We start from the raw sequence: 27,595 nt of genomic DNA, 5'->3' as shown, positions 1-27,595 counted from the left end.
TTGTCTTGACACGCTGCCTTTAAACCCCTGCTTTCTCCTATCTAATGTGTACTCAGTCTGTGGGAAAAAGCAGGAAAATTACTGCAAATCTTTTCAACTGGCTTTTGACACAAATTCAGACTTGTCCCCACCCCACAGCCCTGCCCCACTTCAACCCATCTAACGTATCTGCTGTGTCCCCCCACCCCAATTTTTTTTTAAAAAATAATGATTTATTTTGCTGTCCTCTGCAAAGGAGAGACAGTTGCTAAAATACAAAAAAGCAAAGCAACACTTCAGTAAAACGAGAACGCTTTGCTAACTGTGGAGGGGCTTGGGAGAGGAAATAAACACATATGGAAGCACTAAAATAAGCTGAAGCCAAACCTCAATTCACATGTGAAATAGGACAGTTCTAAACACATCCAGAAATCTGAAAAGGGTTCAGCTGCAATCTCTGGCAGCAGAAAATCCTATCAAATCATGTGTCTTCAGAGTCCTCACTATTAATGCACACCCAAACAAACAGATACATGATGTTAACTAGATGGCTTCTACTCCATTGCCTGTTTTCCTATGGAGAAAGTACTACAATTAAGCACCCAAGCATACAGCAGAAGGAACAATTAACGAGGCTAATACAATTAGTCCCAAACAGACTCCTCTGTGTTCTATTTTTATTTCTCTTCGTTGCATTTACACAGGAAAAATACTTCTAAAAAAAAGAAGAAGAAAAAGCAAGAAGAAGAAGAAGAAGGAGGAGGAGGAGGAGGAGGAGGAGGAGGAGGAGGTCTCTTTTCTTACTCAAGTGGGCGCTTGCACCACAACAGCCTGGCACTTGGGAGAAAATGGGCACATCATCCGATTTTAAGATGGATCCAAGGGAGGTATGCTTTGCTCAGAAACTCCCTGTCTCTCGACACGAACCTACCCGTACCCTACACTCAACATCTAAGGTCCTCCTCCAGGTGCCTACTCTGAGAGAGGCTCGGAAGACGGAAACAAGGGAGAGGACATTCTCGGTGGTGTCCCCCCAATTATGGAATGATCTCCCCGACGAGGCCCTCCTGGAGCCAACATTGCTATCTTTTGGGCACCAGGTCAAGACTTTTCTCTTTTGCTAGGCATTTAGCAGCATGTGATAAGATTTTATTCGATCCCGGATTTGTTGTTTAGGTTTGTTTTAGATGTATGTTGTCTTTGTGTACATTGTCTGTTGTATATTTTTATTTTTTAAATTTTGTATATCGTTTTTAATGTTTTAATCTTTTGTAAACTGCTCAGAGAGCTTCAGCTATCCAAATCGTGGTTGCACGCACTTTGACTAAAGAAACAGCTTAATGTCAGCATCACACTATGCCAGGATAACCAACGCTAGGAACACTGGAAGCTGTAGTCCAAAACATCTGGAGGGCACCAGGTTTGGGAAGGCTGCAATACATGGAGTTTGGCTCATAGAATCTTTCTTCAAGGAACCTGACTCCTAGTAGACAGAGTTCACCTGCTTGAACCTGCAACAAGTATGGACTAGTACTAACCCCTTCAAAGATGCTAGATATGGAATATATGATAAATGTGAACATATCATAGAATTATAGAATAGTAGAGTTGGAAGGGGCCCATAAGGCCATCAAGTCCAACCCCCTGCTCAATGCAAAAATCTACCCTAAAGCATCCCTGACAGATGTCTGTCCAGCTGCATTTTGAAGGCCTCTAGTGTGGGAGAATCCACTACCTCCCTAGGTAATTGGGTCCATTGCTGTACTGCTCTAACCATCAGGAAGTTTTTCCTGATGTCCAGCTGGAATCTGGCTTCCTGTAACTTGGGCCCATTATTTCGTGTCCTGCACCCTGGGATGATGGAGAAGAGATCCTGGCCCTCCTCTGTGAGACAAGCTTTCAAGTACTTGAAGAGTGCTATCATGTCTCCACTCAGTCTTCTCTTCTCCAGGCTAAACATTTCGTAGCTTAATGCTCTTACTGCCAGTAACTAAGCCTTAAGAGAGGCATTTCAATCTTTTGGAATGGGGGAGGGGGACCATACAAAAGCAGTTGGGGAATGGGGAATTATTATGTTAATAATAATTAAGAAAAAACATTCAGCTGGTCAAAGTGAGCAGCTGAGTATATTTGACTCTCCTACTTAGCTCAATAAAAGCACACTCAAGCAACACCACTCATTGTAACAGAAACAAAACTGACAGGCAACTCAAAGCCGGGTTTACAAGAGAGCATCTCGTTCCCTTAAGGAAGACATGCTCTAGTTATGGAGACAGCCCACTGGGGATACGAGAAACATTTATGCCTGCTTCTCACTAGATCAGGTTTTTAATTCACTTGTGGCAACACATAACTTAGAACTGTTACTTTAAATAACTGAGAACGCCTGCAGCTAGAGACCATAATAAAACGCTTGCCTCAGGTTAAACTTTTAATTTTAATCTTGCATCCCAACGTCCCCATTTTGCTAGCTGCCATCCTTGTGAAATGTTTGATAGATAACAGAGACTGCACAACTCTGATGATGCCATGCAAGTTAGGAAAAACATCTTTGCTCACGGAATCAGTCTCGTTCATGCTTTTCACTCACCCTCAACTCCATTCCAAAACTCAGTAATATGTTTGCTTCTTAACAGGGCATCACATAGAAAAATGTGTATCTGTGGTTGGTAGTGAGCACCAATCTCCAAAGCAGTTCCCGGCAGTCTTGCCTAGTTCAGATCCCCTTTCCAGCCTTCTAGTTGCTCTGTGCTTTGAACGAAGAAAGTGCCCTCCAGATGTTTTGGATTTCAACTCCCATCAGCCCCAGCCATTATGCCCAATGGTAGTCCAAAACATCTCAAGGGCACTAGATTGGAGAAGGCTGAAGTGCAGTGAGGATGAGCTGAGCAGTAATGGCTTTCTCTCCTTGCCCATAGCAAAGTCAGTGAAGGTGGATTCCAAGTCACAGCTGCCTGTACCTACATTATTATTATTATTATTATTATTATTATTATTATTATTATTATTTATTTATTTTTATAGCACCATCAATGTACATGGTGCTGTACTTTAAGGATTGACAGTCTCTACAGCCACCAGGATGTCTTATTTCGCTCTGTGATGTCATAGTAAGAGATAAACATACAAACTGGGGCTTAGATCTTGAAATCTAAGACTAAATGACACCATGTGAGGTCAACTTCCTGGCATCTGCTTCGTGGAATTACTGACCTGCTCAGCTTTCTGGTGGAAAATAGCGGACATATCCAGTAAGGTGCTGCGCTCATCCAGGGCGGCAGCAAATGCTTTCCATTCTTGTTCCAACTGGCTCGCGATCTGCTTGATTTGCTGCGAGGCGTAGTGACCAGACTCCACCAAACGGTTGGCTACAGACATGATGCGGTTTATGTTCACATACACATTCTATAAAGAGAGGAGACAAACATATTAGACATGGATGCTAAGCATGTTAACACAAAGACCTCAAATAGAAATAGGAATCCAAGTTGACAGGAACTTTTTTTGCTCGTCTGTATATATATACAGCTGAACATATTTCTGTGGGTTTGTAGGTCTGGAAATGTTTACCCACTTCTAGATGAACTACAAACTTGAAATTTGGGGTGCAGATAAGTCTTCCTATACAATCTACCCCCCCCAAATCGAAAAACGCAATTTTTTGCAGTTTAACCGTTTTTAAACATTTTTAAACAAATCCTATGCTGACCCTACAACTCCCAGCAACTGTCAAGGAAGCGCTTCTCAGAGGATGGGGTCACCTGCGGACTGCTGAAGGCATGCTGGGAGGTGTAGGTGTTTCAGAGATCTTGGGGGATTGTGCACGGCCATGTGGGCGATCACCCAACTGCTACACATCCTAGCATGCCCTGCCTGGAACTGCCCACTGAGAGCCGCTTCCTTCCACTCCTTGGCGAGGCTACTCCTCGAAAGAGCAGCAAGTAGCAACATCAGCGACAAGCGGAGGGAAGCAGATTAACGTTATTCAGTGGCCCAAGTAACATCAGTAATATCTGCTACTATCCTTACATTATTAAAATCAGGGCTAGGAGCATTTTGTGTGAGCACCGTGCCCATCCAAGAGTTCAGCATTCTGAGAAAGTCTACACTTTCATTATTTCAAAAGTGCATTATTGCATTGTCCAAACAAATATTGTCAATGCAAGCTCAGAATTTTGTACTAGGCCCTAATTTCAGCATCTGAAAGTGTCTTCATTTGCAATGATACTGAATTCGGCTTAGTTCAAAATACTGAGTGTGTATAGACAATACTCAAAAGCTAAACTTTCATTAATGCCAAGTAATTTAAACAGGTAAAAATGTGACATACAACTTCCCACCTGCCACCACAAATGTGGGGAATCCTTATAAATCCCACCTGCACACTCTTGTAGTTCAAAGGTATCAGGATGCTGGCAGCCCTCCAGCTCCTGCTAGTTAAACCCGTTTGCTTGAGGGTGGGAGAATACAGTGCCAACTAGCAATCTTGACAAAATTGGTGATTTCTTGGTTTGGGATACAAATTTGTATCCTGAAGATGTAGCCCAATATCTACGGGAAGATTGGGAAAGGCAGGTATACACAATACTTATTTAGATGGACCAATGGTTTGACTTGATAGAAAGGAACTTTCTATATTCCTTTTCTTTTCTTTTTAAAAGTGTGTATATCTAACAGGTAAAGACAATTAATTCTTCAATCATGAGCAAGCTTAACTGACTGCCCACAGTTTTAGCTCTCCCTGTGGGTTTCTGGAAGGATTTAGTGAAATCCCAAGCCACTGTGCCAATATTCCAATCTCACTCATTGTCACCCATTATTAGAAGCAGCACAGAAAATGAACAGCTTGTTTTAAGCAAAGGTCTGCATTAGTTTGCTTGATCCATGGGAGTGGGGAAGGCAAGGCATACTGCACCTTGGACCCATCTAATCGACACAGATTGTCATTAACAGTACGCCTCTTGTTTGCTGCAACCTCAAAAGGACCTTTGGAAGGCTTAAAAACTGCTTATTAAATCAGTCTCAGGTGATAGGCTTGTGAATTAAAAAAATAATATTAAAACTAAAAAGGAACTTCAAGCCTAAACGGGGGGAAAGTCTTTGGCAGGGCTGATGGGAAAAGCATTCTTGGGCTATACTTTTTAACCTTATTTAACCTCATCGTTTTATGCCATTGAGAATCCAAGCTGACTACCAACTACACACAGCAAAAACAGCCTACAATCTGGCACTATTTGCATGTTTTCAAAATAAAGGGCCAAAAGAAAACTATAGGTAAGGGATGGGGAAGAATACGTCCCATATTTAAGACTTTGGTCTATCATTTTGCTTCCTTCAGTCTTCTGGATCTACTTAAGCTTCGCAGTTGTTTTGCATTGCCTTCTGTCACAACATTTTTGTTCTGCATCTTCAGACTGAAATTGCATTAATGCCATTTGTATCACGCCACGCACAGGCTTTCCCCTCACTCTCAAGGCAGAGTTGTGCCCAAATTGGTGGGTAGATAGAAAGTGGATCTGCCCCAGAAAGGGCAACTACAAGTCATACTCTTCCAGAAGCACAGAAGAGGTATAGAACTGTTTGTCAGGGTCACATGGTATACAAACCTACAAATTTAATGGGTAAACCCTGGAAAATGTGGGACTCATCTCGGAAGGGGTTAACAGTCTTTGAAGGCTTCAGAACTATCCTGAATAATGCATCACTGAAGGATTATGTTGATAAGTGATCAATTTCAATCTTAAGTCAAATATTCTTGAGGCTTCATACGAGCAAGTTATTAAGCAGGGTACAACCCTCTATAAACACTTGATGTTATCCTCCCCCCTGCTTTTTTTAAAGGTCTCATGAAGTCAGTCAATGGTATTTATCATGCCCCACTCCACACTTCTCTATGGCTGTATGAGCATGTTCAAATTCTACTGTCCGCATCTCCAGAGTCCACGACTAAATCAACTCTGCATGTACGTAAAGGTACCACATGAGACATTAGACTATATAATGATTGGTCATCTGTTTTCACCCCGTATCAAATGAGAGAAACAAGATTACAAAGCGTTTAGCTGCAAACAAGATGCAACATTTACAAAGGGAGACCCTAGCAAATCCAGTTCTATCTCACATGAGAAAAGAACACTGTTTGCATATCTGCCTCAGGACAACTACGGTTACTATTAAATGCTCTTCTGAACTTCGCACCTAGTTTGTTTAAAGCTTCTGGCTGCCTCATTTTGTTAAATATACCAGGACTATTCCCCTTGAAACTACGAAACTTTTATCCTGTTTTTTAATTGTTATGTAAGAGAAGAGGAAGAGCAGAAGAAGAATACAAAACCACACTAGTCACACTTTAATCTACTTTGTGTTAAATATTATGTATGCCTTAGTTCTTTTAAAATTATGTGATATGGAACTGTCTCGTAAGGAACTCACAGCTTCTGTGAAAATTAAATTAAATTCTAAAAAAGTAGGCCACCCTGAAATTGGGACTTTGGTAAATCATCTCCCTCAGGGGCCAGTTAAAAATATTTTCCTTCCAACAGGAGAAGACTGTTGATAACATGTTTCCACTCTCACGTTACAACTCTACGGTTTCAAAAAGAAACCTTTGAAAATAACCCCTTATCTTATTAAGATACTAGTTACCACATTTACTGATCTTATGAAGGCATGCACAAATTGTAGGCAATACTCCCACAGTTGCAGAACCATTCAGCAAAGGTGGGGAACCTATGGACTCCAACTTCCATCATCCCCAAGTAGCATGATGTGGCACCTTCCAACACCAGCATTTTCCCAAATTCTTGGGAGGAATAGCACTGGTGTGGGAAACAGCCACATCGCTGGCACCTCCTATATGGCCCAGATCTTCCAGTATTATGAGAACAGCAAGAAACAGGCACATGCTGCAGTAGCTCTCATGCCAGTAAGGTAACTGAAGAAAGGTCCCCACAGAAGAACACCCAGCCCACACAGACCGAATAGATGCTGCTGAATGAGACACACACACTTTAATTAGAGAAGCAGATTGAAAAAGATACCTTAAAACCAATTTTCATACAAGCTAGTGTAGAATCTGTATCTGTCTGATGCACTATGGCCTATTAGTTCTCTCCCTTTCCTGAAAATTCATATTGCTAAACTTTATTAAAAGTTCTCGCTGAGAAGTGCAGTTGCTTTGAGCTTTCCTCATGAAGAGTTTAGATTCCCAACAAAATATCACCATCTTTGAATTAGTGATTACATCTCTGGGTGCAGAACTTAAAGTCTCAGGTATAAGATACTTTACTGTGGCCTGCTAGACTGATGAATGCTATTTGCTACCTACAAAATTCCTGGACAGAATACATTGTGCCAGCTGGCCTCTGATAACTAGGCTCCAAGAGTTAAATGATTTCTTATCATTTATTTATTTATTCATTTATGTATTTATTTATTGCATTTGTATACTGCCCCATAGTCGAAGCTCTCTGGGCTCGTTTTATTATGATTTTATTAGAATGTAAGCCTATTTGGCAGGGTGTTGCTATTTTATTGTTTTACTATGTACAGCACCATGTACAGTGGTGGTACTATAAATAATAATAATAATAATAATAATAATAATAATAATAATAATAATAATAGTTAAGCAAGTCAAGGAAATCCAGAAATGCATGCTGAATAGAACCCTTGCACAGAACCCTCACCTAGAATGATCTCTTCAGGCATGTCACTATTTGTTTCCATTTTAATTCCGTTCCTGTCATCTGCTTAGACTGTCCAAGATGCTAATTAACTTCAATAATTAGCACCTTTTGATATAGGCAAGCCCACACAGGCCTCTGTAAAGGACTAGTAAGTAGCATTATGAAGTTCAAAAATGGCTGTCAAAACAGGTCACATTTGAACCATAAATCTAAAACTGAAAGTGATGCTCAAGAGGTTTAAAACTTTAGTACATTCTAGTATGTTGGTGGATTTCGAACAGTTTTAAGAACTATCAATAACAGGCTGGCTGTTATTGATATATTATTTATCATATATATTATTTATCATATATAGCTTGCATTTCCATTGGGAAGGTTACATTGGGCATCCAGGCCCAAATCAAACCCAGACTAAGCTAAGTCTGGTTTACTTTTAACAATGTAACATTGTCATGTTCCCTCAAAAATACAATCTGTCCTCCCTCACTACACACTGCCCCCGCCCCGGTGGCTGCCCCCATTCTGTTCAGTAGAAATGGAAAAGTATCAAACTGTTATTTTTGCCTGCCCAGTTAAAGGCAGCTGTCTGAACAGAGGTTCCCGCAAGCTAAATTGTTTCAGCACAGTTTCATAATTTACGGAAATATTAGTATTAGCATTTCATTTCCACCACGTGATTCAAGGCCCCAGTGCCAAATGCACACATGGGAATAAGTCCTGCTGAAATTGGAAGGAGTCCATATATGTTACGTTGCAGAGATGTAGCAGGACTAATTCATTATTAAGTCTTTGGCACAACTCACTCATCCCCATGCCCTACTGTAACTAAGTTTATGTGTAAATGAAACAATGCATATTCTTTCCCTTTTTACCCCTGCCTCCATTTTCCTCTATTATCTTGAATTATAGATTAGAGCAGGAAGTCTATTTGTTTGTTTGTTTGTAAAGTGCCCTAAATATTGATGGCACTATATTAACAAGCCTTGCAACAAAACTCATGAGCCATGTTGTCCTCTGTCTCTTCCCCCCCTCCCTTGTCTCTTGTTATTTAGATTGGATTCTACCCTTGGCTTTCCAACACAGCATGTACAGAGGAGGCCGAGGTGGTATATGTTCAGCATTGTAAAGCCCAAGGTATGTGCCAAGCACAGAGCATTATTGCAAGTTCCAAAGATTCTTACCATACAGTTCATAGCAAAATGATTGTGCTGTGTCTGGAGCTCCATGGCATGCGAGTGACTGGCTCCAATCTCTGTGTAGCTGTTCAAAAACAGGCCTTTATTATGTGTGATCCAGTCGAACATCTAAGGGAAAACAGAAATTGATGTTCAGCCCGGGACAGAAAGTTAAAAATAGCTAAATGCCTACAAGGCAAAGAACTTAAAAACATTATCCTGATTTTAGCAGAGCTTTATAATGACAGAACTGAATAAAACTAGCTTCTAAATAACCACTTGCCTAGTGGCAAGAAACAAGTGCCTACAGGAAACCTGTCTGAGAAGTGTTTGGTTCTTTCAGGACATCAATATGCCCCAAATGGTAACACAGACAGAAGTAGCTAATTGGACAAGTAGAAATGGCTGTGGACAAATAACACTTGTTATATATTCATTTGCAAAGATGTGAGTAAAAACCCAGAAACAGAACCAAGAAGCAACCACTATCTGGTGGTTGCATGGTTTGTTAACGCACCACACTCAAAACGTGCTTATTAATGGACCAATAAAGGAGATATAAGCATCAAGTCAGATCTTAACAGAAGTTTGTCTTGTTTGACCTTTCTATTGCTTTGTTTAAAAGTGAACACACATATGTTCCCCAAAAGTGTGTTTGGCAGAGCTGGAAAGAACTGTAACTACATCCAAGGATTAGGACAAGATTTAAAAGGTTTTTAATAAACTGGAAAATCAGGCAGCAAATTGAATGAAATAGGAGGCAAATATGAACTATAAATAAAATAAGCAGAAGCGGAGAGTACAATAGAAACAAATGCACCATTACTGAAGAGGCGACAGCCTATTATACAAGACTACCACAAACGCTGTAGGTTAATTCAGGATATTACCAACAGCAGGAGGAATCATCTGTACGATCCTGAAGCAAAGGAGGCAGATTCATTGGATATCACACTTCAGAGACATTTCAGAGATCAGGATTGTGGATCACTGTGTAACACTGGAAGTGCCTCAACAAGTAATTTCTAATTAACATAACATGGTAATTCAATAGTCTTACCCAGCACAGCACTAGTTAAGGCCCAGCTGAAACATCACACCCAGTTTGCTGCATTTTGAGATACAAGATGCAGTCCAAAAAAGAAGGCTCACAGCATGGCCATTCAGCAGCTTCGCAACTGAAGTGACAGCTCTGCATTCAGCAAGCTGAGCATTTGCACAGCTGCCAGACTTGCCCTATTCCCACATACATCAGGCAGGATGCAGGTTTAAAAGCGTCCGTGCATCTCTCTATTCATTGGTTATCTTATTCATTGGTTTTTAAGTGAAGGATGAGGGAAGGCTTCTTGGTGATGTCACAGGAGTCCATCAACCAGATATGTTAGCCAACCAGGTGGTTTTTCAACGTCTGGGGCCAATTGTCAGAAAACAGAGGGCTCACAAAAAGGGCAAAAAATACCCCTCCCCACCCCCATTGTTTATTGGAACTGTGTAAACTGTACATGCATGCGGACTGGACACAGCAAGCTCCTGAAAGATGTGTGCCTGTGGCACTAGACACTCAGCCTTCCTGGCTGAGCAACCTCCAATGTCCATGAGTGGCAGCAAGGAACAGCTGGTTTGGCTGGGCTTCTTGCCCACTCCCAGCAGTGGGCAAGCGACATGAGAATGGCTGGGCCAATTTGGCTTCTGGCAGCACTTGCCAATAGCTATGACCAGCACCAACATGGTTGTCCTGGCTTAACTGATTCAACATTTCAGCCCTAATTAAATGGCCAGCAATATGTTTCCTGCTGACACAGACTGCAACAGCTAATGGGCTTTTCAGGAACATACACAATTCTACAACATTACATTTTGCTGCCTTAAACAGAGCACAAACGGCACCACCAAACCTGCTAGGGCAAACACTTTGTACCACAGACAGTATTTCCCGCCTTTCTAAATCCCCACCTCGTGGGGCCACTTTATGTCACCCTGCAGCATGGTAGAGCCAGACCTGAATGTCAGTTTAAACCAAGATGTTCAGAGAAATTTCCTAATCCCATGGTAGAAATGGTCAAGACAGGTTAACAATTTGCTACAGAAAGCTTTTGCATTTCTTTTAAAGAATAATAAACTGACAGAAAACACCAGTGCTGGCTCCAGTGACCCAGTTAGCACGTAATGGCAACAACTCATGGGTTAATTAACCAACAAGGTTTGCTGCCACCATTTTGAATATCCAACCTCTGATAGGCCTGAATGGAGGTTGCTCCGTGACATGAAAACCTTGATACTATGGGTTAATGTGGGATAAACAACCCAAAGGTAATGTACAATTAGTCGCTAGGTTAACTTTGGCTTGTTTAATTGTGGGTTAATCATGAGATTCTAGTGGCAGCAATTCATGGGTTAATTAACGGTAATGTACAAAACATTACATGTGAATTATTATTATTATTATTATTATTATTATTATTATTATTATTTATTTATACAGCACCATCAGTGTACATGGTGCTGTACAGAGTAAAACAGTAAATAGCAAGACCCTGCCGCATAGGCTTACAATCTAATAAAATCATAGTAAAACAATAAGGAGGGGAAGAGAATGCAAACAGGTACAGGGTAGGGTAAGCAGGCACAGGGTAGGGTAAAACTAACAGTAGAAAGTAACAGTAGAAGTCTGCACAACAGACTTTAGGAAAAAGAAAAGTTTTTAGTTGAGCTTTAAAAGCTGCGGTTGAACTTGTAGTTCTCAAATGTTCTGGAAGAGCGTTCCAGGTGTAAGGGGCAGCAGAAGAGAATGGACGAAGCCGAGCAAGGGAAGTAGAGGCCCTTGGGCAGGCGAGGAACATGGCATCAGAGGAGCGAAGAGCACGAGCGGGGCAATAGTGTGAGATGAGAGAGGAGAGATAGGAAGGAGCTAGACCGTGAAAAGCTTTGAAGGTTAACAGGAGAAGTTTATATTGGATTCTGAAGTGAATTGGAAGCCAATGAAGAGATTTCAGAAGCGGAGTAACATGGTCGGAGCGGCGAGCCAAGAAGATGATCTTTGCGGCAGAGTGGGGCTGAGTTCGGACGACACGCTAATCAATGGTTGTTTCCCATTCTGTTCCTATTACACCACCACCCCAGTTGATTAGCGTGTCATCCGAATTCAGCCCGGATCTACCTCCTCACCCCCATTATCACCAATCTCACCAAAACTGCCACTTGCTTGCTTGACAGGAAGTGAGCCAATTGGCAGTGGCTCCTCCTCCTCCTCACTACCTCCATAGTCATGGCCAGAGGGAGATGCAGGTGAACAAGTAATGGTAAAGAAGAGGAGCAATTCAATGGGACTATTGTCTGTGGGCCTTTCCTGTGGTGTGGGCTCTTAGCAGGTGTCCAACCATGCCTACCCTTGACACCGGCTGTGAACGACACACATGGGGGGTTGTATGAAAGATGGTTCTTGAAAAATCCTCAAATTAGATTTGTAATAACAACTTTACTGTTAACGAGATTTGTCATAAAGACTTGGCAATTTTTCTTTCAAACGAAAAAAATTAGGGCATCAGCTCACAATTTTAGATACATTTTCCCAGCATACACTTGACGTTGACACCTACTCAACAGGACAGCCTTTTAATTCCTTGAGTGGAGCAGTCATTTTACGCATTCATTGTTGCTTTTATTTTTTTAACTATTTACAGAATGCTGCTTTGGGGACTCAGAAGTGAGGAAAATAAAGAATGGGAATAGGTAGGTTTGAATTTAGGACACAATGCTATGCACATTTAGAGAGAGAAAAGTCCTACAACTCCCAGCATTCCCTAGCAAGCTTAACTGTCTGGGGAATGCTTGGAGTTGTAGAACTTTTCTCTCTCTCTAAAAATGCTTAGGATTGTGACCTAAGCCATCTCAACATGGTTTGTATACGAAGGTGGAGTTATTCATTAGTCAATGGATTTTGTTTCTTTCTTTGTTAGTAGTTTAGCTTAGACGGTACAGCTGCAATTTTATAGAGTTCTATAAAACATCCACTTATGTTGTCTCAGCTGGTTCTTTCCCTTCAGTATCTTTTTAAAGCTTTACTACAAACTCCCACTATATCCACGGTTTCTTTATATAGTTCAGCCCCAAACAAACAAACACAAAAACTCTCCAATACAGAACACTCATAGTCTTTTGGATTTGGCATTTACCACCCAGTGAAGTGAGTAATTATTGATGCTTAATCCATACCTAATTAGCCCTCTTTAGTCATCTCTTTTAGCGCCAACCTAGACAGTGCCTTACCTCCTCATGGTGAGTTTTCTCCCCTCAGCTGAGAAGACTGTGGTGCAGTCTTGGTCATTCTGCAAATTTCTCCACCCCAACAGCACACTTTGGCGGCAGAAACCCTTGCATTCTAATAACGTTGCATGATGTAGTCAGTGTTTGTAGGTGTTACAATGCAGGAGTGACCACTCATGAAGATGACCAAATCCTCATGCAAGAGCTGTACCAAAGCAACTTTCACAAACTGCCCTGGTATCATAGAAATCTACCACTTCAGAAAGAAAGCTTATAAACTGACCCTGAATGGCAAGCTGTCCTGGATAGCCATACTCCTCTGGTGTCCGTCCCCCCCTCCTGCCCCAAGGCTGAATGATGTCATGGGAGGGTCTTGGGACTTCAAGGAAGGGTTCCACCCCTTGACATCATCCAGCCCATTGGCTTGGTCTGGGGTTGCAGAGAAGAGGGAATCCATCCCCCATACCAAAAGTGTTTCTCCAGCCCTGCTCAAGATTATAGCAGCAGAACGAGAGAGATATTTGGCCTGTCTTAATATGGATTCCTTATAAAAGTGCTGCATTATAAAAGGAAGGATTAGAAGGAGCGCTCTGCCTATTGCACATTAAATGCCAATCAACTTGGCAACCCCCAAAAGCTTACACAAGGAGGCATTCAATACTCGGAAAATAGATCCGTGTGAACCGGCACCCAAACTGACACAATGCACTTTTAGTTTTGATGTGCCTTTAACTTGAACCACTGCATGTTATACAGTCAGTTCATTCCTTTGCCAGCTTTATTCTAATCTTAGTGATGCTTTTTACTGAGTATTGTGTACTTTGCTCTTTTATGCCTGTTCTAGATGTAAGTATGTGTAATGTTTTTAAGAACGTTTATTGCTTAAAGATGTACTTACTGTGTTTATACTGGAACTAGGATGGTATGTGTTAAATATTAGAGGGAGGGGTAGGGAGTGACCAGGATGTGAGGTGAGTGCTGATTGTCTGGTGTGGCGAAAGTCTGGATTGGCTGCTGGCAAGTATGTGGGAGGAGTTACATGAGTGGGTCTGTGTATGAAGTGCTGTGTGAGAGAGAGTTTGGTTTGGGGTCTGTCAGAGATAGGGTCTAGGATAGCGTAGGACCTATGTGGGTTGTTGTTTTGGGGGAGTACAGAGAGGGAGGAGTGATAGTGTGGCCTAGTGGGTAGAGTAGGCAGGGTTGAAACTGAAGCATTTTTGAAACCGCTTTGAAACCATTTAAAGAAACTGTACTGAACCCATTACACTTTGCACCTGAGGAAACCATTATGCTTTTACAACTGCAATACCTTACTTGTTAATAAAACTTCTTTTCTTTCACTCTGGTGTGGTTTGTGGGGTACCTAAGGTGGGGTACAGGTTAATGGTGGCAGCAGAAGGGAAGGTGAAAGGATAGGGGCTGGGCTGCTTCGAGGCCAGACAAGGGTGGCAAGTCACAGAGTCAGAGTATAGCATTCTGAGGAAACAGCCCAGGGTTGGGATGCTTTGAATTATAGGAGAAATAAAGGAGTCTTAAGGGGGTGGAACTCACAACTATTATCCTGACTCAGCAGATGCCTTAAGCACCTACAATCAAACACTAACACCTGCTGTACCGACACGGACCTAAACATTTTGTGCAGGGAGAAAGGGCAGATCCAGCCATGTTCTGGCTGTCAAAATACAGAGCAACCTGACTGATGTATGCAACATGTGGTGCAGGGCATGTGTGCCTTGTCAGGGCCAACAACGAAATATGCTTTCCCATCCCAGCCACAATTCACAGGGCAACACATATCCATACCTGCTATATGGTTCCACAGCATATGATGACTACCAGCGTGTTACTAGTCATGTGAAACACCTTGCTCAACTGTGGCTTGGGGCCTTTGTGTTCATTACTGTAATATTTTGCTTGAGGAAAAGAAAACGGTACAACCAACACAGGTAAAACCCAATGCACTTTAGTTACCCCACATGACAGATCTATTTTGAAGACTCTGATTCCAATTTATTATAATAGCCCCCTCTGGATTTAAAGCAGACCCTGTAGCAAAACCCACTTTTAAATAACCTTTCAAATGAAAAGGAATTAGAAACGTCAATGAAATGTGTATTTCTCGGCCTGGAAAATGAATCTCAGCAACTTGCAATCCTAGGCTCAAATATGAAATGGGCATGGTGACCCCTGAATTTGTCTTGAGCTCAGATTTTAATCCTAGGCTCACAGATGTGTGGGTGGAGAAGGGAACAGATCCTGTTGTGGTCCTAAATACATCATGAAGGATACAAGAGGGTTAGATTTGGCTTGTAGTTGGGCTAATTACCAAACCTCTCCATCAAATAACTGCTTATTCCACGTCCAATTACAAACTGAACAGCAGGACTAAGCATCATCCCATCAGTGTGTGTGTATGATAAATATAGCTAAATTCAGATGTTTATGGGTGATGGATAAGGAGTTATTTGGGGCAGGGGGTTGGAAAATAGCGCAATTACATACATGCATGCATGCATACACACACACACACACACACACACACACAGAGGAAGAAAGAACCACAGCAACAATCTTGTACAAATAAAACCCACAAAGCCTTAACAGTTTGAGATTATGATTAACTGTTTAGATACATTTGATCTGGCAGCAAGGATCAAATAGGAAAGGATAAATCCCTATATCCCAAGCACATGTTGTTACAGATACAGGGGAAGTTCATTATGCTGTAATTAAGCACAGCTCAAGCTGACCTATGGCCAGCACTGTAGATCACATTTCATTTCATTTATTACACTTCTATACCTCCTACTAGCCGAAGCTCTCTGGATGGTTTACAAAAATTAAAAACCTTAAACATATATTACACAAGTACAAAAACCATTTACATACAAACATAAATAGGCAGCACACACGCAGACACACATATCTAAGCAATTTTAAACAATCAATAATAATAATAATAATAATAATAATAATAATAATAATAATAATAAAAAGACTTGACTAAAGCCTCCGCATATGCTGCCAAATGCCTGAGAGAAGAGGAAGGTCTTAACCTGGTGCCAAGAAGATAACAATATTGTGCAAGGTGGGCCTTGTTGGGGTGATCATTCCAGAATTGGGGAGGCACCACTGAGAAGGCCCTCTCCCTTGTTGCTACCATCCAAGCCACCCTCAGAGGAGGCACCTGGAGAAATGATTAACGCAGTGTACAGGCAGGTTTATGGTGGGAGGCGCTGTCAGGTATTGAGGTCCCAAGCCATGTAAAGCTTCATAGGTCAAAACCACCACCATGAATTGGGCTCGGAAACATACAGGTAGCCAGTGCAAGCGGACCAGAATAGGTGTTATATGTCTGGACCTTCTTATCACTTTATCAATCTGGTTTCCACATTTTGCACAAACTGCCACTTCGGAACCATCTTCAAAGGCAGCTCTATGCAGAGTAGTAATCTAATCTCCAAAACTCCAGATGACCACATTCAATGGTTTCACGTAGATGTTGAATAGCATGGGAGACATAACAGACCCCTGAAGAACCCCATACTGGAGAATCCACAGGGCCGAGCAATATTCTCCAAGCACCCACTCCTGGAGCCAGCCATCCAAGTAAGAGAGAAACCACTGCAATGCAGTACCTCCCACTCCCAACTTAGATGTCCCAGAAGGATACTATGGTTGATGGTATCAAAAGCCACCAAGAGATTAAGGAGAATCAACAAGGTCACACTCTCCCTGGCTCTCTCCCAACATAGGTCATCATACAGGGCAACCAAGGCTGTTTCCTTGCCAAAACCCAGGCTGAACCCCTACTGAAATGGATCTAGATAACCAGTCTCATCCAAGAGCGTCTGGAACTTGTTGGCAACCACTAACACAAGGATCTTGCCCAGGAAAGAAAATTTGCCAGTGATGTAAAATTACTTAGATTTTCCAGGTCGAGTTTCTTCAGGAATGGTCTCACCACAGCCTTTTAGGTGGCCTGGGATCACTCCCTCTCACAACCAGGCATTAATCACCTGCCTAGCCAAGCCTGCTGGTTTAATGAACCAAGAGGGGCAAGGATCCCATACGGAAGCATTTGCACAAACCTGTCCATACATCCTGAAATTCATTCAAGAAAACCAGCCAACGCTGTGCTCTGGACACCACACCACATTCACCTTCTGTAACACTGCAGTCTATATCTCAGCGTATGCAAGAGATTTCATCCTGGAAGTACCTAGCAAATGCATTACAGCAAGCCTCAGAAGAATCCAGTGTTCTCAGGGCCAGAATGTAACAACCCTGAAAAGCTCCGCTGAGAGGAACATAGAGGATTCAACATAGGCAGCAAGATGTTGCTTCTTTGTCGCTTCCACTGCCACTGAGTATATGTGACCATAGGATACACCATGTTTGACTACATCCACTAGGAGTTTTTCTCCATCTGCATTCAAGCTATCTCTTATTTTGCTTCACAGCTCTCAGTTCTGGAGTATACAACAGAGTAGTACAAACTCTACTCTGGAGAGGGCGCTCAAGAGCAATCATATCAACCAGCCCAGTCATTTCTGCATTCCATAGATCATCCAGAGTATCAGATGGAAACCTCCCTAGAGCCCTATATAAACCACTGAAATCCATTAGCTTCTAGGAATAGACAATCTTGATAGGTCCTCTAGCCTTGCAGAGGGAAAAGGCTGCTGTAACTTATTTGTATCCCGCCTTTTGCCCAATACTGGGCCTCAAGGCGGCCTTACAAAGCTTAAAACATACATTGGGGGGGGGAACCCATTTAAAATACACAACAAAATTATAAGTCATTAACATAGATGGAGGGCCAGATTATTCTCCAAAGGCCTGCTGGAACAAAAAACCATGTCCTCATCCAGTTGAGAAAACCAAGTTTCATCCTACAAGTTCATTGCTAATGTGCCACTTGAAATGATCAATTCCCAGGAGGGTAGCCATGTTTAGTCTGTTGCAGCAAAACCAATGAAGAGCCTTGTGACACCCTGAAGGCGAACAAATTTATTATGGCATAAGCTTTCATGGACTGTATTCCACCACAACCGAAGCCATAGATCTGTTTGTCTTTAAGTTGCCACAAGTCTCTGTTTGTAAAAAAAATGAAGAGCATCCCAACCTCTTAGCAAATGACTCAATCTAAATATAATAGTATACACACATGCTTTTGTTTAGGATAAAACAGAGCAAAATCCACATGCATTTTCCATTCAAACTTTTTTTTCTCTCCATATTTTATCCTCCATGGGTATTCAGCTACAGAGGGAAAATATGATGTCAGAATTGGCTCCAACTCATATTATCATCTCCTGTTGTCATTGGCAAAGAGGATAAATCTCATATTTCCATATGCTTCTTCCTGGCCCCTGTTGAGTACTAAATCTTGGGGCATGTTCCAGGCTTGTATGGAATGCTAGATGGATATGCATTCTAAGCAGAAAAATCTCTCCCCTGTGTTGGACTACAAAGCAGGTAGACATCCATCTGGAGCTTCTCAGAAGTCCTCTAAGCAGCGAGCACCGGAAGGCACTGTTACCAGCTTTGCAGCATTCAGCAAAACGGGAAATCCTCTGCCAGGAGCATCACACGAATAACTGCAGCAGATAACATGTGAAAATGCACACCATGCTGACCTCAGACTCACCAACTGCATACAAGCAAGTCATTTTCTGATTTAGGAATTACTTCTCAGCCATAGGCAATATTTGACCTTTAACCCTTCCATGCATTTGAGGTGCACGTGCTCTCTTTACAGCGAAGAAGTAAATTGTTCTGTGATAGTTCAAACTGCCTCCCTCGCGAATCTGTTGCTTTAGTTTAATTTGAGGATTCCATTAAGAGCGCATTGGGGGCATTTACGCCTCAATTAAAGTGAAAGGGGGAATGAGCTCCCCAGAGAGGTTCGCCTGGCGCCTACACTGTATTCCTTCCGTCGCCAGCTGAAGACCTTTTTATTCTCTCAGTATTTTAACACCTAATTTAACTTAAATTTAAACTTTGCTATTTTAATTCTGTATTTTAATCTATATCAAGTTCTGCTGTGTGGTTTTATCCTGGTTGTGCTTTTTACATTGTATTTTGTATTTGTGTTTTTAGACTGTTGGTTGTTTTATTATGCTTTTCATGGTTTTAATTTTTGCGAACTGCCCAGACTTCGGCTATTGGAGGGAATAAAAATGTAATAAATAAATAAAATGTCACAAGTTTAAGGTAACTGGGAAACTAAATGTCCCCCCAAATTAATTTCAGAAAAGCTACTGATAAAGATGACTAAATCCTTTGTATTTTTAATTCATATCTCTAAGATCCTCTGAGTTGAAGGGACAAATGCTAACGTAATGTATCAGGGAGTTCTGAAGCTTGACAACGATTTACTGTGTGTGGCTATTATAGACCTCTGATATAGCTGTAATCCTACTATGATAATTCTTCACACAAATCTATATTTTTACATAAAGCTGGACTCACTGCCAAATATATGTAGGTTTCAAAAATAGATCTATGACTTACTTGGGATCTATTTGATTAGTGAAATCGTTCTTATAAGCATAGGGAGGTCAATGCATTAATTCATAGCACTGCAGTTATATCTATACAGCCAGGCATAGGAAGACCCATTTAGTGACAAAAAATGGCATACACTTGCAGCAGGAATAGTGTCAAAGATCCCAACACTGGCACATTGAGGCTGGGGGTGAGACATATGGCTATCTTGTCCTCCTTCTGCCACTAGGAACTAATGCGGAAGAAGAGAAAGCAGCCGGGGTTGAAATTAGAACCATTGCTGGCAGATGAGAAGCCCTGCCCCTTTGATTGACATCTGATTCTGGGTGCTCTTGGAAGTTATTTTCAGAAGGACTATTTACATCGAGCTCAGCACAGGTGGCAGGTTGCTCCAAAGGGGCAACAAAGAGAGTCCTTTTTTCTGTTTGTCCCTTTGGGAGTGAAACCAAATCAAGGCCACCTTATTCACTCAAGACTTAGGTCAAAGATGCTTGTGGAGTTGCTTGTATATCGTAACCCTCTAATGAGAGCAGAGGATACCCTGTTACTTGGCATATTGAGGGAGCACTCTGTCAGAGGGAGAGCTTCAGAAGTGTTCTTCGTGGTAGTGCCTGAAAGGAGAGGAGTCCAGCGAAAACCAAAGTACATTAACAGCATTGAGTGGGTTATCGTTTTATTGAGTCTAATTTGGTCTGCATTGGATTTTAATTGTAAGCTGCCTTGGAAGACAATCTTGGCTGAAAAGCTGTTTGTGTGTGTGTGTGTGTGTAATAAAATACTTCATTCAAATCCCAGTGTTATGATTCATTTGCCTAAATCATCTGCATTAAATCGGTTGTGGTAACAAAAGGCCACCAATATGAAATCCCAGAATCTTGTGCATTATAGACTCGTGACCAGTTTCTATGAGCCTGTTCAGACAGCACACTAAGCCATAGTTAGGCCACTAATCCCTTTACAGCAAGTGGTTCATGAGCATGTTTAAACCATGGTTATGTAGCCACCATGATTAGGTATGGTTCACACAGCACACTAAGTCATGGTTCATACTGTCATGGGCTGAGCCCATGGTCCCTTTAAGAGAACATCTTTTTGCTTCATCCCAGGGAGAAGGAGTGGGGTTTCTTTGTGTCTGAAAAGGGAGTAGACATCTGATAACGCCTCCCCGGGCTGGTACCAGGGGGAAAGTAACAAGTTGCAGCTGTGCAATGTCTGGGAGCATTCCCCACTCCCTTCGGGAGAGGTGCGGGTTGCTATGGGGTTTCTATTGGTCAGGGTGGGTCTGGTGACAAGGGGGTCCCAGAAAGGGATAAAAGGCTTAGGCACCTAAGGGTCTGGTCTCTTTCCTGTGGGTGTCAGGAGTCCAGCGTGTGTGTGGTGAGTCAGAGCATTCAGGCCAGGCCTGCTGAATGGCGGAGGCTCCCCGCGGCCACTGAGGGAAGGAGTCTTAATTCGAGTGGCGTGAAGCCAAGTCGGAGTGAGCAACACGAGGTTGAGTAGCAGAGTTATATGTGTTTGTTTTGTTTTAGTCTAGGTTTGGGTACAACTGGGCAAGGGACCTTGCCGGAGTTACGGCTGGTGGGTGGTAAAAGTGGGGAGTGAGTGCGAATTCTATTAGGCTTGAGCGTGTAAAGGGGGAGGATAAGGTATTAGTCCCTGCTGTCCTAGGTGTGTCATTCCTTTGTCCATGTTTTCCCCCCAAACCTCTTATGTATTTACCTTAATGTGTGGACCCTTGTGGGAGTGTGTAGTGTAAAGAATAAAAGTGTTTGGTCCCTATTTCTGGAGTGTGGCGTGTTTCCTTGAGAACCTAGACTGCAAAGGGTTAACAAGCGGCAGTGAAGGGGCATGTGTCTGGGCTGGCTAAGTTGACCCCCCCTTCTCCGGCCGGGGAATCGCTGAGTCAAACGGAGCGATTCCACTACATATACGACACACTAAACCATAATGTTTAGCTCAAAATGCTTATCCACGACTGTTTGGTGAGTCATCTGAACAGGGCCATTGTAGGCTTATTCAGAATCCACCACGTTCAATCAGACATACTCTCAAGTGTTCACAGGATCACAGTGTAAAGGTCCAATCCAACCATCACTTCAGCATAAGTAAGTCTCCTTCATTATAGTGAGACTTAATGCCTATGGAAACTGGAGGCCAGGATTGCACTTGCCATTCCATGACTTAGAACAGAGGTGGATAATCGGTGGGCCCTGGACCACAACAGACTCCTGACAGCATGAGAGTTCTGCAATGCAGCTTTAGGGAATCCACTTCCTCCTGCCCCTGCAGCAGCAGCGATAACCCAAGCATGGATTACTAGCCCACGCAGACACATATTAAGTTTTAGGCTCTTAAAGGGGAACACAGATGTCTGGGGTGCTCAAACCATTCTTCCAATGCATAGTACAATCAGGTGTTAATAGATATAGTCCCACCAGCTTAAGAAGCTGTCCATCCCTGGCTTATAAAATGTTTTCCCCATTTTACCTTTTCTGCATCTTGTTCAAAAAGTCTGAGCTGAAAGCATTGGTCCAGTTTCAACTTCCGCACATGCCACATCTGATGCAGATGCTGCCGCGTCGAATGCAGCCTGTCCAACATAGTGGACACTTTCGGCAAGAGGTTCTGTAGGTCCGCATTTCCAGACCCAGAGTTCTTTTTGGGGAACGTTTCACTGCTCTGTATCCTCTGCAGCAGCTTCTGCCCTTCCAAGTCCAGGTCCTCAATAGGGGCTTTGATGACCTTTTTCTTCAGCTGCGAATGCTCCTCAATCATACTCCTAGCTGCCTCCAAGTCCTGAGGCAAATCCTTTTTGGCCAATATGTCCTGCAGCTCCTCCAGCCTAGAGAGCATGTGTGTGGCATTGCTAATGTAATCCTCAAAGGCAACTCTGATTTCTATCCATTCTTCATGGTTATATTCCAAGCAGCCGTCAAATTCTGGAGTTAACTGAGAAGGGTCGACAACTTTGGTAAGGCCTTCCAGAGACACCATGTTTGTCTGAAAAGTAGCAATAATTAAATGTTAGCTACGCAACCAGATGCATTTAAACACACTAACAAGCACTGAGGAGAACCACCCTGCCATTTGGGCAGTTAACATACATACAATAATAATCAGAACATGAAATAGGGGTAACATCATTCCTATATTTACTATTTATTGCCCTCTCTGGATGGGTTTCTTTTCCACACAACTGTCACAAAAAACCTTGCTCCCTCTATGTGTGGGTGGCATGTAGGCATCATCACCAGCTCAACTGGTGAGCACCAGCTGTGTTTCCAGGTACGCTGGGGCATGCCTTCCATTTTTATGTGTTTTCCAGTTGGGAAACTCTTCTGGGAAACTTTAGAAACTTCAGTTCAATATGAAAGATGAATAGGACAGATTAGGACCACTGTACCCATGTCATGATCCAGAGCTCCATGTGTATTCCAGGGTACACATAGGGCTTACGCACTCACTTCAAAGGAGGAGGCAGCTCCACATGTGCAAAGGAATGAGTGGGTGAACCTACTCTCTAAAATAAAACTGATGATGAAGGCCCTTGCAGACACAAACACTCAGGAAGAACAATGGAAGCCCTGCTTCATTAGCTAACAATGAATTAAGCAACTTGGATGGGCAACCTATGCCACTCCAGATGTTTTGGACTACAACTGCACCAACCCTAGCCAGCACTGCCAATGGTGAGGGATCATGGGAGTTGTAGGCCAAGACATCTAGAGGGCAACAGGCTACCTTGGCCTACACATTAACCAAAAACAAATTTACTAGCACTCTACTAAGGAGCGACATGACTGGTCTACACAGCACTTCTCTTGATTGGCTCAAATTTGGGGAGGGGGGAGAGGCTCCCCACCTTTTCTAGTCTGCATTTGTACCCTGGAATCAAACCTGGGATCTCCTGCATGTAAACATGAGCTGTTCCACCCCAGTAGGGCTCCTCCTGAAAGCCACATTTCTTGATATTTGTGGCTGGGTCTTGGAACTGGGGCTGGACAAATGTCTCATGACATCTCTGAATGCTGCCTACTGCTATGGCTGAGTGGCTAGGGAGCTGCCCTGTGAAACTTATAGTCTGTTTATGTCCAGGAAGATCTCTCTCTTCTGCTCCTGGAGGCGGAGGGTTCCCCCGCCCCCACAACACGGAAAAGTGTGTGTGGGGTTTTTCCCCCCATCTGGGGCTCAAAAACCCACCTCCTGCTTCCCAGCCCTACACTTTATGCACTGAGCTACCAGAGACTGCAGTTGTCAATGTGTGTCTGCCCTCGTTGCATCTCCTGCCCTTCATTTTGGCAGCGTGCTAAAAGGGTCTTTCATTCCCAGGTTAGGTTCTGAATTCTTGTCCCAAGGCGGGCTGTGGGCACTCTGCAGACCTCTGGCCCAGCAAGCTATGTGAGCACTCTGTTGGGTGGACTCTTTTCTCCCATTTGTGTACGTTTTGCACCAAAAATGGTGCCTGTGGGCAGCATAAGAGGGCTTGAATCCCTATCAGTAGGGATGCCAAAAAACTGGCAGTAAGGAGTCATTGCTGGATCTGCTACCAGAATTGATGGATTAGTGGGGGGCTTTGGGGTCACTGTGTGTGGTGTGCAAGTTGCAATGCAGAGATGTTTAATGATTCTTTTGCTCCCTCCATGTATGGGCAGCATGTAGGCCTCATCACCAGGACAATCCCTGATTGGTGGGCGCCACCTATGTTTCCAGATACGCTGGGGCATGTCTGCCAGTTTTATGTATTTTCCGTTTCCCCCTTCCTCTTCTGGGATGAACAGGCATCACATGCAGCAGCTGTTCTTGCTGGAGTAGCTGTGGCCTGTCTCTCCCCACCTAACATAACTGGAAGTAGGTTTCCTCTGTGATAGTGCAATAAAGATTTTCATGAGGCCATGTATTAGCCATGCAAAATTCCTGCAATACTGTTCAGGGCAGGTTTGCCTCCACCAGGGGCATGTCTACATCAGCCCTATATCCCGGGATCGTTTCTGTGCATCCAAAGGGGATGCTGGGAGCAGGAACGATCCTTCCATTTTCCTGGGATAACCCTTAGGTGTAGAAAGGGCATTTGGTGTATCCAACATCAGGAAGAAGAAATCCAACTCTGTTATAACCAATTACCTCAAATTCAAACTTGGAACTGCCGAAGTTAGTCCGCTGTTTTTGCCAAAAGTTGTCTGGCTTGATTATCAGTGCAACATGAATGCAACAAGGAAAGGATTCCTGTAAGATCTTCAAAAGTGGCTTAATAGAGTCCCATTTAGATCCACGCATATCTACAATAACTGTGAAACCTCGTTTACACACTTCTTCACTAGAAGACAAATAAGAAAGAAGTTAGTAGAGGCAAGTATTCTTGTTCTAACTCAATTCTATTCTTGTTCTAAGTCAATAGGAGTTTTTCCTATAGAAGGATAATGACTTGTCAGAAATTTACACAACCTAACAAGATTAGGCACTAGGGCAGAGCAAGCCCAAGATGCTATCCTGGATGAAAAAAAAAATCACACGCACAGGTCTTGTGTCTTACTCTATACTAAGCAGCATAACAATAGCATAATAAAAGATCAAAAGTTGGCCAAGATACAATTTTCTATATTTTAAAATCTGCCACTTATTTGCTTCCTCCTCTGCACTATAGGGTGTACACCCCAAGCAGCTGATGGAGATCAGAAAGCTCATAATTGTGTCGTCTGGGATACAGGAGTATCACCCAGCCAACCAGATGCTAAGCTGCCTCAGTATGCCTCCTCAAACATCTGGAGTTGCCTACCCCTGTTATAGAGATAAGAAATATAAAGTAACTCATGCCATTGTCTGGAAATGGAATCTCCTTGTTCCTTAAGACATTATTTCTCTTCAGCCCTAGGCGTTTCAGGATCTGGCAAACACTGCACCATTTTGCCACAGACTCCAACATGTATGTGCTATTACTGGACTCAGCTTGCATTCTGCAAGCATAGCTACATGCTCTTGGCTGCTCCTAGAAACCTCCTCAACCCCAGCTGGATTCTAATTTCAGTCATATATACCATCTGAACTTCACCATCTCATTCCTTCTCCCCACAACCAACCCCCAATAAAATATACTAGTTTTAGTGAGCAGTTTTGGCTACTCTAGTCAAAGGCTGCCTAAATTCATCCTGGTATTTAGCCTACAGTCTTTTGGAAAGCTCCAGTGCCCTGCAATTCATAAGTGGGTACAGATGGGCCAGCTGGCCCTGAAGAGAAAATCTACACTTCACTCAATATTATCCTAACCAACTGAAGGAGAAGCAGCCAGCTCAGAAGCGAGCTATTTCTTGGTTGAAAAGCACTCTTGCAGTGTCATGTTTAATACCATTTATAAGGTGCAAACTTTACTCTGGAATTAATACTTAGTTGTTCAACAAGATGTGCACCCCTGCGAACTTGGCACTTTTTGCCGAAGCCGTTCTAGCTGAGTGTGAACTAGGGGAAACGCGTTTCAGTGTTGCCATTTGCCAAAGCCAATAAATGAAACTGTTGGCCGAAGTCACCAATGACACTCCTTAGAGCTAATATTCAGTGCCATATTTTGTAAAAGCCACTTCCTCTCTTGGACATTAGTTTCTTCCTTGGCCAGGTTCTCTGGGGCAGTTTATACAATATCCACAGAATCAAGCAGAAAAGTCTTTGCTGGACTGTACTACTTCAAGAAGGAGGTGTGTGGGGGGGTCATACCATTCAATACTAATACACGTAAACAGACCCCACACCGAGAAAAATAGCATGTTAAGGAGAATACTAGGCTAAACCCTTCTTTCCCTGACATGCTGTTTTTCTATGTGTGTGTGTGGGAGGGGGGGGTGAGGTTGGTTGGTGGGAAAGCACCAAGACATGTAACCTGAACGGGGGGGAACTTAGTGCTTGATATTATACACTGTCTTTTTACTTAAACTGAATTCACAAAATCAACAATATACTGATTCACATTTTGGCTGCAATCCACAATTCATTTTGCATTCCTGTTAATGGTAATAACTTATTTTTGTTGACTGTCACCCAGACTATCCGGGGTGAGGAGGCCAGGAAAGTAACTTTGCTCCAAGTCTACGATGATCTGCTCCTTTTTTCCTGAGCGTTCTGAATTCTCTAGAGCAACCTACTTGGTTGCTAAGCTACCTTCTCTTAAACAAATGGAAGGTTAGAGGAATATGAACTTGGTATGAACTCACACAGGACTCCCTTTACACTGTTTTGTTTTGACACAGTGTTGCAAAGAGCACAGCTTCAAGTCACAATACATGAATGATGTCCTTACCTAGGAATACAAGCTAGGTATGAAATGAGCCTCCTAAGGTCTTCTTGTCGTATTCTGTCATGATTGCTACGAGCTGGAAATGTTAGAATGGGGCCTCCACGTTTATCTCTTCCACCTGAAAAAGAAACAGATTTGAGTGCCAACTGTAAGCCATGGTGTACAGTGGCGATAAGCGCTTCTGCCCCAGGCAGTTTTACAATCTGACAGTACACATTTGAGAAGACAGCTTGGTATTTATGCACATCCATCTCTACCAGCATGGATTTAGCTCAATAAAAAGGTGTCACCAGCACATTTTAAGATCGTGTTTGAAACAAAGTGTGCACCATCAGGGAGAGATGCAATTACCAAGCTCTTGTTTTTATGACTACAAGAACCACGCTGATTATCTTATTTATTTACTTCATTTATACCTCCCGCTTTTCCTCCAAGAAGCAGAAGGTGGCAAACATGAGCCGCCGCCTCCTCTCCATTTTATGTTCACAACAACCTTGTAAGGTAGGTCAGGCTGAGGGTCAGGCTGAGGCTGTCGCACATTGAGCTTCATGGACAAGTGCAGACCATAACCTGGGTCTCTCAAGTCTCAGTCCAGCACTCTCAAGTACAATATCACACTAACCAAGCATTTTACATATAAAGGACTCAGAGTGGTATTAACAGAGTTTGATCTTGTCCTCACAACAACCATAGAAGGT

At 42.7% G+C, this 27,595-nt stretch overlaps 1 protein-coding gene across 8 annotated transcripts in view; it reads right to left on the bottom strand.

The window, feature by feature from the left end:
* The window catches only part of TRIO (trio Rho guanine nucleotide exchange factor), a 274,794-nt gene that overhangs the window by 176,354 nt on the left and 70,845 nt on the right, over positions 1-27,595 (bottom strand). For all 8 annotated transcript variants that reach the window (XM_063130237.1, XM_063130241.1, XM_063130244.1 and 5 more), the window contains exons 3-7: positions 26,901-27,015; positions 24,740-24,932; positions 22,106-22,618; positions 8,849-8,971; positions 3,193-3,384 (exon numbers count right to left, since the gene is read on the bottom strand). In XM_063130237.1, the coding sequence (XP_062986307.1) occupies positions 3,193-3,384; positions 8,849-8,971; positions 22,106-22,618; positions 24,740-24,932; positions 26,901-27,015 (1,136 nt within the window). The remainder of the gene's footprint in view (positions 1-3,192; positions 3,385-8,848; positions 8,972-22,105; positions 22,619-24,739; positions 24,933-26,900; positions 27,016-27,595) is intronic.

The sequence above is a fragment of the Elgaria multicarinata genome, chromosome 7 (genome assembly GCF_023053635.1).
Source record: "Elgaria multicarinata webbii isolate HBS135686 ecotype San Diego chromosome 7, rElgMul1.1.pri, whole genome shotgun sequence".
Lineage (NCBI taxonomy): Eukaryota > Metazoa > Chordata > Lepidosauria > Squamata > Anguidae > Elgaria > Elgaria multicarinata.
Note: the sequence above shows the minus strand (reverse complement) of the source record. Positions and strands in the feature narration are given on the sequence as shown.